The sequence below is a fragment of the Vulpes lagopus genome, chromosome 7 (genome assembly GCF_018345385.1).
Source record: "Vulpes lagopus strain Blue_001 chromosome 7, ASM1834538v1, whole genome shotgun sequence".
Lineage (NCBI taxonomy): Eukaryota > Metazoa > Chordata > Mammalia > Carnivora > Canidae > Vulpes > Vulpes lagopus.
In genome coordinates, this window is record NC_054830.1 from 42,290,235 (window position 1) to 42,304,716 (window position 14,482).

General features: G+C 34.0%; 1 protein-coding gene across 1 annotated transcript in view; it reads left to right on the plus strand.

Moving 5' to 3' along the window:
- The window catches only part of CNTN6 (contactin 6), a 155,589-nt gene that overhangs the window by 94,497 nt on the left and 46,610 nt on the right, over positions 1-14,482 (plus strand). The window contains exon 9 of the mRNA XM_041762914.1: positions 13,045-13,172. Within this exon, the coding sequence (XP_041618848.1) occupies positions 13,045-13,172 (128 nt within the window). The remainder of the gene's footprint in view (positions 1-13,044; positions 13,173-14,482) is intronic.

Consider the following 14,482-nt stretch of genomic DNA (forward strand, 5'->3'; position numbering starts at 1 on the left):
ATCATAAATGTCCAGCCCAACTCCCTCATCTGTTTTTCCTTTTTAATGCCTGTGGGAAACCAAGAATTTCAGGGATAAAATTACTGGTTTAAAGTCACAGGGCTGTATTTGAATCTTGTCTATCTATCTCAAAGTATGCTGCAGATACAACTTTACATTTTAGACTTTCCAAGTCTTAAGGAGATCACACAATAGGTTAATCATCATAAATGTAATTAAAGTGTAGCCAAAAATCCTGATAATGTTTGAACTTCTCCATTCCTTTCTGCACAGTTCTCCCTCCCATTGTGTTTTCGATTGCTTCTCCTCTAGTTATTTTAGGAGCATACTTCTTTAAAAATGTCTTTTAAGTCCCGTGTTCACAAACTTTCTTGTCCTTTGTCAGCTTTATAATTTCCTATATATTCTTTTGATTTGCTTGGGTTGTAAGGCATGTTAGCATATGAATCTGTATTAATTCCCTTTTGTGTGTTCTCTGGCATCCCAAAATGCTGCGGCAAATGGAGACACTTTTCTTTATCTTTCCTTTCCTTCTACTGAGCAGCTAAATACTCCTCTTAGGCCTCTCCACTGGATTAATTTAGCTAAGCTTTCCATCTGATGCTGTTTTGTTAATGTTAAATCACTTTTCCTTAACATTTCATGAGAATCAGCCTAGCAGCACATTCTGGCATGCCATCAGAATTAAGACACATCATGACACCAAATAATTATGTTATTTAGCAACTGCTCTTATCTGCCATCTCCTAATTTGTGTCACAATTCAGTCACCCAGAATCCGTGTTTTTGTTGTGTGTCAGCCACTACAAAGCTGGTGCTTAAATTATTTGGGTATATTAAACAAGGAGTCACATTTTGATGAGTTCTAAGGTCTGAATATCTGATTTGAAGTTTAGGACAGTTGAACATGGGAACTTAACTTTGAAACATTTGGCTGCTCACACCAATCAATTACATATTAGGCATAAAATACAACTGCTGAAACCAGAAATTAAAAAAAAATTAGACACTGGCATCAGTGATGTTTTCATTTCCATGTAAATTAAAAAATGTTTGAGTCCATTTTAATCTCCAGGTAATATTTCTAAACAATCCTTTGCAAGTTAAACCCTTTCAGTTAGTTGTGTAATGACCCCCAAATCATGTTTGATTAATACGATCTAGGGAAGCATATCTTTAGTTATTTAACGTGTTTAAAATAGATGTTCCTCTTGTTTGTTGAAAGGGGTGTTAAAAGGGTCAACATAAAGGTACCCATGCATGACTTTTCCCTAGGCACCAAGAGAAATGTGCTTTCTGACAAAACATAGCAAAATCGAATTTATTTGTGCTTCCAACTGGTGATGCCACTTCATGTAGGTTTTCATTTTTTTTTTTTATTTTTCCTGCCTTACCTCCCATTGAACATATAAATTTAAATATACTGTGCTTAAAGTAACTCAGTTCAGGAGACCAAAGAAATATTTGTCTGGAAATTATTTGTCTGAAGCTAGGACAGAGGCTAAGAAAATACTACAGATATAATTGCTGTGTTTTCTGTGAATCAGTTAATTAGAAACACCCTCTCCAGCCCCAACAGGGTCCACAATAACTTCAAAAGATTTTATGATGGCCTTTGTAAAAACTTTAGTTTTGTGATTGGAATTGTACAAAAGAATGATTAAAGTTTACTCTGTATATTCAAGCCTTATCCTTGGTAAGTCTGATTTGAATTTATCTCTCCAGTTCCTGTGCTACTTTATACAGTGTCAGCAAACTAACAAAAAGTCGATTAGCCAAATAACCACTTTGCTTATACCTATGCCTAGCATTTATTTTTAAGCAAAGAGGTTATCTAAGTGACTTGCTGTTGGTTTGCTGAATTTACTGATAATATTAATAAATATACATGTAGACCTACAAAGAAAAGGCTAAGGATTTCAGAGTAAATGCAATCAGAAAGCATATTTACCAAGTACCTATGAATTATAGATATTCTTAAAGATTACCAAGAAGCCAAGAGTAATAGTTACCATTTTGGGAGCTCTCGTTATTCTCTAGGCTTACGCTCAACATCTTTAATACATTTAAAACTTAATTCTAAAACAAATCGATGTTGTTATTATTACCATTATCCCCATTTACATGTGAATTTTACAAGGAAGTCAAGCACAGCCAAAAAGGGGGAGCCAAAACACAAAAAAGCAAGCTGACTTTTGAGTCCATTGTCTTAAAACCTCTATATTACTTGCCTCAAAAAACTTAGGCTTACAGTCTATTTAGAGAGTGAAAACTTTTCTAAAAAGAAAATTATGATAAAGGAGCTAAGGCAGTACAGCAAAGCAGATTTAATCTTTTCAATGAATGGTGTTGAAACAACTGAACATTCACATTGGGGAAAAAAAATAAATTTTTAAATGAATCTAAACACAGACCTTAACACCCTTCACAAAAATTAATTCAAAGTGAATCATAGACCTAAATATAGAACACAAAACTATAAAAATCCCAGAAGGTGGGGCACCTGGGTGGCTCAGTGGTTGAGTGTCTGCCTTTGGCTCAGGATGTGATCCCAGGGTCTTGGGTTTGAGTCGCACATCAGGCTCCCCGCAGGGAGTCTGTTTCTGCCTTTGCCTATGTCTCTGCCTCTCTCTGTGTCTTTCATGAATAAATAAATAAAATATTATTTTTAATCCCAGAAGATAAGGAGATAAGAGAAAACCTAAATGACCTTTGGTATGGCCATGACTTTTCACATACAGCAAAGGCAGACTCATGGAAGAAACACATAATAAGCTGGACTTCATTAAAATTAAAGGGAAAAAAAACCCAAAACCTTGCACTGTAAAAAGCAGTACCAACAGAATGAGAAGTCAAGCCACAGATGAGGAGAAAATATCTGCAAAATATTCTGATAAAGAACTTTTATCTAAAATATGCAAATAGTGATTAAACTCAGGGATAAAAAAAATAACTCCAATAAAAAAATGGGTCAAAGACCTTAAGAGACATTTCACCAAACAAGATATTTAGGTGGTGAACACATATTTGAAGATTCTCCACATATTTCAGCAAGAAAATGCAAATTAGAATGAGATGCTGCTCCATGCCTATTAGACTGGCTAAAATCTAGAATCCTAACACCAAATGTTGGCTAGGATATGGAGCAACAGGAACTCTTATTCATTGCTAATGGGAATGTATTGTATAGCCACTTTAGAGAACAGTTTGAAGGTTTCTTATAATACTGAACATACCTTTTCCATACAATCCAAATATCACACTCATTAATACTTGCCCAAAGGTCTTGAAACTTATCTCCATACAAAAACCTGCACACTATAATTCATAGTATCTTAATTCATAATTGCAAAATCTTGGATGCAAATAAGCTATTCTTCAATAAGTAAATGAATAAAAAACCTGGGGCAGCCCAGGTGGCTCAGCAGTTTAGCGCTGTCTTCAGCCCAGAGTGTGATCCTGGATACCAGGGACTGAGTCCCATGTCGGGCTCCCTGCATGGAGCCTGCTTCTCCCTCTGCCTGTGTCTCTGCCTCTCTCTCTCTGTCTCTCTCTCTTTCTGTCTCTCTCATGAATAAATAAATAAAATCTTAAAAAAAAAACTGTGGTACATCCAGACAATAGAATATTATTCAGTGCTAAAAAGAAATGAGCTATCAAGCCATGAAAAGAAATGGAAGAATTTTAAATGCATGTTAGTAAGTGAAAAAAGCCTATCTGAAAGGTTATGTACTATGTGATTGCAATTATATGGCATTCTGCAAAAGGCAAAAGTAGGGAAACAGTAAAAAGATCAGTGGCTGCCAGTGGTTGGGGGAGGGAAGAATAAATAAGCGGAGCTTATTAGGTCAGTAAAAATACTTCGTATGATACTATAATGATGGATATATATATCATTACATATATTTTTCTAAACCCCAAGAATGTACAACACCAAGCGTGAATCCTAAAGTAAACTATGGACTCTGGACGATTATGATGATTATGATGTGCCAAGATAGATTCCTTGGTTGTAACAAGTGTACCACCATTGGGAATGTTGATTATATGAGAAACTATGAATGTGTGGGGGTATATGGGAAATCTGTACTTTTTTCTTGATTTTACTGCAAACCTAAAACCACTCTAAGAAATCATTTAAAAAAGAGAAAATTCAAAACACAAGGTAGCATAATATTTCAGGTAATGATTTCATAGGAAAAGTACTCACTCAGGATCAGAAAACATACATCCTGGCTATAGCTAAGTAAAGTATTAAACCTCCTTGCATATCAGTTTTTTGATATGGAAAAATTACTAATCTTTAATATTTGGAGAATGAGGAAGAGAAAATACAGTCGCATGGTCAAGGAGTTGCATGTTTTTGCCAGGTTCCCTGGGGAACAGCTAAGGGTGAGGCAGGTACATACGGGCAACAATGCAGGATCATATTTTATTGCACTGGCCACTGACTCACTTTGAGAACAGAAACACACAGCTGGTAGTTTGGCATCAGTCTGACATACGAACTATCTCCAGACAGAAGCTCTGTGGGAACAGTCTTTGGAAGGAAAGAAAGAGGGACTGGTCTGCTGGCTGCCATTTTATGATGGGATTAAATTATTTGAGCCTTTGACAGCCAATGACACTGAGAGAACCAGGGACAATGTATAAGGTGTGTTTGTAATAGTGGGAATCCAGGGTATGCTTGGGAAGATGGATGGGATTCACATAAGCAGATTAGAGGGCAAATCCTGTGCTACATACTTGGGGAAGAGCCTTTTTTCTGGGTTTCATCTGGTAAGTCTGTGAACTATATACTCTTAAAAAAAGATTAGCAAATTATGCACATTTGTTTTCTCTTTGGGACAACTCTCTTCTGAAAAGAATATCTATGCTCTGTCCTGAATGGCAGAAAAGTAAAAGAGACAACATATTTAAATTAACAATTTCTTCCATAAATTTTCTTGAATGTCCTGGTAAATGTTTTCTCTCATTTAGAACTGACTGAAGATTTTAAGTGTATTGTGTTTTACTGAGAATGATCTACATCATTTAGTAGAGAGGCTAAATTTTATTTTCTGTCACTCATTCAATCAGGTCTCAAGATAGCACTTCTTTTTATTCTATTTTCATCTCTTTCTCTCCTTTGTGTGTGTGTGTGTGTGTGTGTGTGCGCGCGCGCGCGCACGTGTGTGATCTCATTCTTGTTTTTGCTGTTAATGCTCTGATGGTCTTATAAAGAATGATAAAATAGGGTTGCATTAATCCATTGATTAAATCTTTATATTTTCCTTGGCCTGAGGTGTGAGCTACTTTCTGTGTATAATTACCATTAGAGCCATTTAAAGTTATTGACTTAAAAAGATGGAAAAGAGAAACTTTACTTTAATTTAAATGAGCTAGCTTTGATATTTACTTGTTTGTTGATGTCAGTCATTTTTTGTAGTTTGTTAAAACAAGGAATTATTAAGACATAGTTTACTAAATGACAGTGAAATTGGCATAGATATCACACCTTAGCTATGATAATCAGGTGCTAAAATTATTAAAATGTAATATCAATATTTGATCTAAAATGGAATCCAGTGGGACATTTTACCCAAAACCTAAATTGTGTAGAGTCAGAATTTATAGACACTTTTCTACTTCATATCTAACTCATTTTAATCCAATCTATTTTGCATTTTCTAGATATCAGTAAAATTAGACCGTCAATTAAAATTTCATGGTCTACAGTATTATCTTTAGACAGAACTGGAAGCAATACTCCAGTTAATAATCTAACTATAAAAATAGCAGTATTGCTCTAGTTTCAGCAATAAGAAATTATAATTGCCCAATGCCCTAATTTCTTTTAGTTTAAGAAATTTAGCTATTGGTAACCTGCATCCTCAAACTTTGTGATGGACTATCGTTGATACCAAATAAACAAAAAAAGAGCCTTCATTACTTCTGATTCATGTGGGATCTAAGTATACAGATTTGTTTTCTGTATGTAGGTTAACCAAAGATTGGATATATAGATTCACTGAAGTCATAAGTAAATGAGAATGCTAATCTCTTTTATATTTAGGAGATTTATAATAAACAGGTTATCACATGCCACCCAGGTAGCAAGGATAAAAACATTCTACATTAGTCTTTCTGTAGTTCTTCAGAATGACATAAAATTTGACATGTTTCAGGTAAAAGAGTCCTATGAGTTCATTCGATTTGTAATCCATCTTCCTGGTATTTCATTCACAGTAACACATCAGGTAAAGGCAAAGGATCTGAAATCAAGCAAATGGGTAGACTATTACTTTTGTTTCCTGTTTATGCCATGAACATTCCCAATAGGAAGACTGAAATGGATGTTCAATTACTTCACATAGCGTTCCTTCAATTTATCAGTTAACCTTAAAATGCTTACATATGTTGGTGGCTGCTATCCACGTTTTGTTTTCTAATACCACCATAAAATCTACCAATGTCACCTGTCAGAACAGCTTGTACTTCTGAATTTCTACCTTTTTTATGCCCAGAATGCAATTAGAGGAATAATATAGTATATCACAAATGCCAACTATTAATTTTTCAAATGTTGTGTGGTCATGTTACATCTACACATGTAAATGTCTCCAAATTCTAATTTTTACAGAACATTTTAAATGCAAATGCCTCAATTTGTGATTTAATCACCTAAATAGAGTACTAATCTTTGGTAATTTGGGGGAATTTTTTTTTTTATTTGATAGTGAGAACAGCTGAAATATTCTAAGTGAATATTTGAGAATGGAGACTTGGGAGGAAGGGCGTTTATCGCTTAACTATGAATCGATTATATTGGAAGTGCTAAGGAGGAAATATACATTCAGTGTAAGTTGAGTTTCAGAACCCAATGACACCAAACCCAACACAGTCCAAGGACCAATAACCATGTTAGTTAAAACCTCAAAATGTACCACCGAATCCAATCAGACAAAAGAGTTTTAAGATATCAGGCATGAGTAGGAACCAAAATGAGAATCAAAAATCCAAGTCTGAATCATGGAGGAGAGCAAAGGCCAAAGACTAGTAGTATCACTGAAGAGTAAGCATGAGAATAACAGCTGGCATTTAATTAATTCAATTATCATAGCAACCCTATTTCCCTTCCCAAAATAAAAATGAGAACATTGTGGCTCAGGAAGAGCAACTTGACAAGTACACAGACAGGAGGTTGCACGAATTCAGCGGAGGGTCTTGGGCAGCGAAACTTACTGCTGGGAACAGTCTTCCTGGCATTCGGCTCCTTTCAAAAAGCCTGGCATGTACCTCTCGGGTCTCTTTGTTCAAAATGATGTGTGACAAAAGTTCATGGAGTTACAGAAGTGCCTATATTCCTTGGCAGAATGAGAAACTGGTTCATTAAAAACCTACCTATTGACTGCTAAGTAGCAGTCAGGCATAGTGCTAAGCTAAGCATTTTAAATAGTTTATATCATTCACTCCTCATTACTCTTTGACACAGGCAATATCAGTATCCACATGGTACCAATGAGAAGCTGAAGACTTGGAAAGTTGAGTAACTTGACCTAGTGGTTACAAATATTTAATGTTAGAGCTAAGAGTCAGTAGCAGGCAAAGCAGTATTAGTATTGCCATTGTTATCGCCTAATGTTTGTGGTCAGACTCTCACATAGTAGGGAATATCAGACTTGCCTTTAAGATTTCACAAAAGTTGAGAACCCTGAGAAAATGTGCATGTGGACTCTCTGACAGTGAGAGTAAGAATCTTCAATATTAAAGATTATTCTGCACAAAGATATATACATATATAAAATAAGTAAACCTCTCAAATTTGTGTTCTTAGTAACTATCCTATTCGTAAACTATACTTTGGAAACTTGAAGTGAAAGAGCACTTGCTCAAATAGTTGCTTCCTGGTCCATAGAGAACGACAGGTTGGAATCTTGGCCCTGTACTACCTAGTGAGTAATGTGAGTGAAATAGTGCTTTTTTCCTTGTCTCAGTTTCCCCATCAGGAAAGTTGGGCATTTTAACAATAGTGAGCTTAAAAGTTTGACTTAAGTATTCAGTGAGTTGACATTTATTATACAATTAGTAGAGAGCCTGCGTAGAGTTGACTTGTAACAATAATCTCCTTGGACTTTGATCACCGAGTTTAATCATAGAAAAGTGTGTTCTTGGGACACCTGGGTGGCTCGGTGGTTGGGCGCCTGCCTTCGGTTCAGGTCTGATCCCAGAATGCCGGATCGAGTCCCGCATTGGGCTTCCTGCGGGGAGCCTTCTTCTCCCTCTGCCTGTGTCTCTGCCTCTCTCTCTCTCTCAGTCTGTGTCTCATGAATAAATAAATAAATCTTTTCAAAAAAGAAAAGTGTGTTCTTGGTAATTAACACCCTATTTCTCATCTTTCTATTACAACATCTAATATTGTGCTTGAATTCGGTAGATATTAGTAAGTATTTGCTGAGAAAGTTTAGAAGGAAGAAAGTCTTAGCATTGCTCCTTTTCCAATTATAGATTTAAATTGCTATTAAATTTTGTCCCTTTTTCTGTTTCACCCAACACCCCCCTGCCCTCCCACCACATGCCTCCCCTCTGGTGACCACCAGTTTGTTCTCTGTATTTAAGACTCTTTTTTTGTTTGTCTCTTTCTTTGTTTGTTTTGTTTCTTGCATTCCACATATGAGTGAAATCATATGGTATTTGTCTTTCTCTGTGTAGGTCACTTAGTATTATACCGTATAGGTCCACTCCTGTTGTTGCAAATGGCAAGATCTTTTTTTTTTCCACTAAGTAATATTCCTTTGCATATGTACCACATCTTCTTGATCCATTCTTCCATGGATGGACAGTTGGGTTGCTTCCCTACCTTGGCTATAGGAAGTAATCCTACAGTAAATATAAGGGTACATATATCTTTTTGCCTTTGTGTTTCTGTTTTCTTTGGGTAAATACCTAGTGGTAGCATTACTGGATCATATGGCAATTCTATTTTTGATTTTTTGAGGGATTCCATACTGTTTTCCACAGTGGCTGCACCAGTTTGCATTCTCAACAATACTGTACAAGGGTTCCTTTTTCTCCACATCCTCACCAACACTTGTCATTTCTTGCCTTTTTTATTTTAGCCATTCTGAGTGTGAGGTAATATCTCATTGAGGTTTTGATTTTCATTTCCCTAATGATTAGTAATGTTATTATATTATTATGTTTCTGTTGGCTGTTTGTATGTCCTTTTTGGAAAAATGTCTATTCATGTCCTCTGTCCACTTTTAAATAGGATTATTTGGAGTTTTTGGTTTTGATTTATATAAGTTCTTATATATGTTGGATATTAACCACTTATTGGATTATTTCCTTTACAAGTATCTTCTCACATTCAGCAGGTTGACTTGTCATTTTGTTGGTGGTTTCCTTTGCTGTGCAAAAGCTTTTTATTTTGGCACGGTCAGTAGTCTAATTTTACTTTTGTTTCCTTTGCCAGAGGATACAAAGGGAAAAAAATGTTTCTATGGCTGATGTCATAGAAATTATTGCATATATTTTCTTCTAGGAGTTTTATACTTTCAAGTCTCACATTTAGGTGTTTAATCCATTTTGAGTTTGTTATTGTGTACAGTGTATGAAAGTGGTCAAGTTTCATTCTTTTTCATGTAGCTGTCCAGTTTTCCCAGCACTATTTGTTGAAGAGACTGTCTTTTCCTCACTGCATATTCTTACCTCCTTTGTCATGGACTAATTGACTATATAATCAAGCGTTTATTCCTGGGCTTTCTATTCTGTTTGTAAATTGCTATTGAATTTTTAGAAGACGTACTACTTTAAATGCTGCTCACATATTTTCATTTAGGCTTTTATTGTCTATTAGCATTGTAACCTCTGCACTAAGTCCTAATATAAATATAAATATATATAGTATGTAATCCATTACTTGATTGCCTATGCTTTCCTCTCTATAGCTATATTCTCTTAGCTAATTATTCACAAAAATCTTTATTTTTATCACTAGGATGTTTTCTCAAATATTTTTGATAGTCAAGCTTATCTATACTTGTGGCTGTGTTTTGTTTTAAATACCAAAGAAGCTTATATGAAATCAAGATAAAGTATTTTAATATATTTTATTAATATGCCCTTTCTATTACTCCAGATACCATTTTAAACTACCTTTTAGAATATTCCAAAAGAAGAATTTAAGAAGTCAGTCTTTATATTTATCTATGAATATTACCAAAATGATGAGTTAAAATGTTCCAGCTAATTTTTATAGGTGCATTCTTCCCTCCCTGAAAATGTCAACTGTTTAGTACAGTTTAATTTTAGTTATTTGGTCTTTCTTTCTTTCTTTTTTCTTTCTCTCTCTCTTTCTCTCTCTCTTTCTTTCTTTCTTTCTTTCTTTCTTTCTTTCATTTTAATTACTTCTGCTAAGCCATATTTTAGTACATGACAGAACTGGGAATTCTCAGGGCTTTTTTTCTTTACTATTTTTCATTTAATTATTCTACATAAAATTAGGTATGATTATGTGGTTTCATTCCATCTATGTTATCATAGATTAAGTTTTCTTACTATATTTTACCATCTCTTATTAATTTAAAAAATTAAATAAGTTGAAATATTCATACTCTTTATCATGTTATGTTTCTATTAATAGTTAAACTTCTGGTTTTCTATATCCTAAGTTGCTATGGAGAGTTATTTTTTTATAATCTGTTTTTAATAAGTGATAAATCAGTTTGGTTACTGATTTGGTTATTTTCATAAAGTATTTAAATCTAACTTTTTTTTATTTTATATATTTTTGCATATTGGTCTTATGAGAACAGTGTGGATTCTTGCTTAGAGATAAAGATAAGCTTACAGACTAAAGTTTAACTTATAATTAACTGATCGATGCTTCACAAACCTTATTGTGCATGCCAATCACTGGATATGTTGTTAAAATGCAAAGTTTGATACAGTAGGTTTGGGATGAGACCACATTTTGAGAAGTAAACACAGATGACTATTCTAAGGGCATCTAATGATGATTCAACAGGAACTTCTTAAACATCATAATTAACATGAAGAATTAATCTACTGCAAGTAACTATGGATGTTCTAGAAAGAGGATGAGTGCTGGAGATAATCAGAAACAACTTTCAATTTATTCTCTAATATTTACTAGCTATTTACTCTTGGACAGATTATAATTTTTCTCGGTCTGCTTTCTCAGTATTTCAGTCTTAGGCACTTGAGAAGTAACGGTTGACTGAATAAGATTTCAACAGAAATAATAAATTTCAATCATAACAATTTCAATTCAATTTAACAAACATTATTGAACATATACCATGAGCCTGAAAAAGGTAGTAATAAACCACTCTTTACATGAATTGTTCTTTTCTGAAAGCTAAATGAAAAATTGTATGACATATAAACATTGGCACTGCCAACTGGGAAATTTGTCTGATGGCCTTTAGATACCAGCAGATATATATTTTATATCATTTAAATGGTCTTATTGGCCAAAATTTAACATTTCTATGTTGCTGAAAATTCCTGGGTTTTCCTTAATTCTAGAGATAAGTGATGCACCCAATTGGTTCTCACATTGATCTCTTCTAATTAAATCAGTTACAGAATTATGTTTGGCCTGGAGTTTGCTACGTATTAGAATAGCTTTACTATTACAGTATCATTAATGGTATGATTCAACTGTTAAGGTAAATTGAGATCAAAAAATCCAGACATTTCAGAAAATAAATGCGATATCAAGTGTCTGCTGCTGGGGAGTACTCCAAGATAATTACTTAAACAAAAATCTGATTCTATGCCATGGAACATTCTAAACCCAAATGTGGCCCCAGCTACTCACTTGATGAGAGAATGTGGAACACATCACTAATAATAAACCCAACATCAGGAGCTGGCTTCAGACAAATTGTAGTTGGCTGATATTCCCTAGGTTTCAAATTGGGTAATTAATTATATTAGCTACATTTTGTGTGATACACATATTAGGCACAATGATATGTTTGCAATGAAACAAATACTGTTTGGTATTGTTAATGGATATGACATGCATGGCAGTTGTTATTATGTCTTTCTTTCTTTTAAAATTACTGTTGTGACAAATTAGTTTTCATCACTTATTTTTGCACAACACAACCCTGACTACCTACTAGTATTTTAAAAGCATGTTTTTAAAAATTTGCTAATTATATTTATAAGACATAAAATTTGGCACATGCTTTAAGTTTTCCTTTTTTTGTCTCTTTATTAAAACATTTGATGGTGATTTTGTCAAGAAGCCAATCTTGGGGTTTCCCTGATTACAATAGTGGTCTAGTATTTGCTTTTGATTATTTCTGAGTTTCAGAAGAAACTCAAGAATCATTTTATGAAAGATTAGAACTTCTTACGCAGCTATCCCTTTATTATGTGCTATGTGATTACATGTATTGTAAGACTGTTTAATTCAGTCTGATTCATGAAGGCTTTATTCTTTCTATACTCTACCCCTATTTTTTATGGGATAGGCCACATAACTGGATAAGCCTGGGCCCTTTGGCTATGAAACCATGTAGATGGTTCCTTCAATTCACTAGCTCTGGCAAATACTGTAATTGAGAACCCTGTTGTTTGGTGGTTGAAAGTGCTAAATAAGAGCAATTTATAAAGCTACAACTAAACAATGTAAAAACTAGCTTGCATTTCTCTAATGCCAAGTTCAATTTTCACTAGAGAGTTGACTTTTCAAAATGCATAGTGAGTAGTTGCATTTATTATTAACCAAACAAATGGGCACTGTAGCATCAAGCATCCATTTTATTTTTAATGGGCATAAAAATCAACAATGATAATTCAAGTAATAGTATGATAATGATCAGTACTGTGTCAGAATAAAAACAAATATCGTTTGTTCTATTATGAGGATTCGGAGATTGCTCACAATCAAGAATAGAATAAAAGGAAAGGAATATGCTCATGGTTTTAGTAATATTTTAAAATGAAAATATAAAATGAAAAATAAATGGTTAAGGCTTAGTTTTGAGAGCCTTACTATTGTTAATTATGTTATTTTCCTTTTAGAGTGTTTCTCTCAGAGGATGGCAGCCTCAAGATATATAACGTTACTAGGTCAGATGCCGGATCATATACTTGCATAGCTACAAATCAGTTTGGCGTTGCAAAGAACACTGGCAGCCTAGTCGTAAAAGGTATTTTATTATCTTCATTTGTGCTTGATGAACATTAGAGATATGTATGCATATCACAACATCTATCATAGTGTCAAACCTGTACCATATTGTATATGTGAAATATTTGGTTTCACAATTTATTTAAGAGTTGTGTTCCCATATTCATTAATAGTATGTTTACTTTGCCAGTGGGATACCATGGCAGATGTGAATACTTTGGCAGTTGAAATGCTGTCAGTGGGTAATTAAACAGAATTAAAACTGGCACCTAAAACATTTGAATTTTCACAAATGCCTTAGTGTTGGAAGCTTATGGACATTTTGATAAAGTCAGTTGATAATATTTTTCTTTGTTAAATTTCCTTCAGAGACTCTCATTTTGTATGAAATTTTTACCTGGATATAAGGTTGCCAAGAACATAACCAGTTCATTTATTTATATAACTCTAGGTGCATAGCTAGTGAAATGCAGGCCCTCTTGAATACAGTCTAATGAGTAGTTTGTTTCAAAGAGAAAAAAAAATATGTGTCCGTATAAGTCATTATTATATTCCCAACATAATAAACCTATAAGCTCACATAATTTGTGATGATAAAGCTGCATACTCTATTCTTCAGACTTTCAAGCTTCTATCAATCCAAATGTACCTCCATATATCACCAAGGGACATAATTAGTATTCAAGTATCTACTCATCTTTGCTACTTTACTTTGTTGAATCTCAGCTCATAAAACTAGTATGTTTACTGGAAGCCATGTCACTTTTATCATTTCATTGCCTCCTGGATGATTAAAATGACTGTCTTGAGAAGGTGGTTTGAGCAGCTAATTAAGCTCAAATAATTAAATTCAGCAATTGGTGCTTTATCATCATTTCTATTAAAAATAAATATATTAAATAAAAAGTAGTTAGTGACTACACTTCAACTATCCTTTAAAATGTCTCAAGGAAAAAAAAAATGCCTACCTTTATCCCCGGAAGATATTTCTGCCAACATTGTCTTAAGCATATTACATTATGCCTGCTGACAATTGTCTGAAACACTCAGGGGAAATGTGATTGATGTAACTTGTGTCAAAATCTAACCAGTGTGACACATTTTAAAAAACTTTACTTCCTTGAGATTGTATTGTCATCAGATTTTTAAGACAGAGATGGACTTAATATTTCAACGAATGTGCTATGTAGCCATATCTAATGATAAGATATCTCTCCAGCAAATGTTTTGTACTATCCATATACTGAAAAGCTTGAATGCTTTTTTTAAAAAATAATATGTCCATTAAGGAGGAAAAAGATTTCTTACCTCATTTCAAATTAAGAAGGT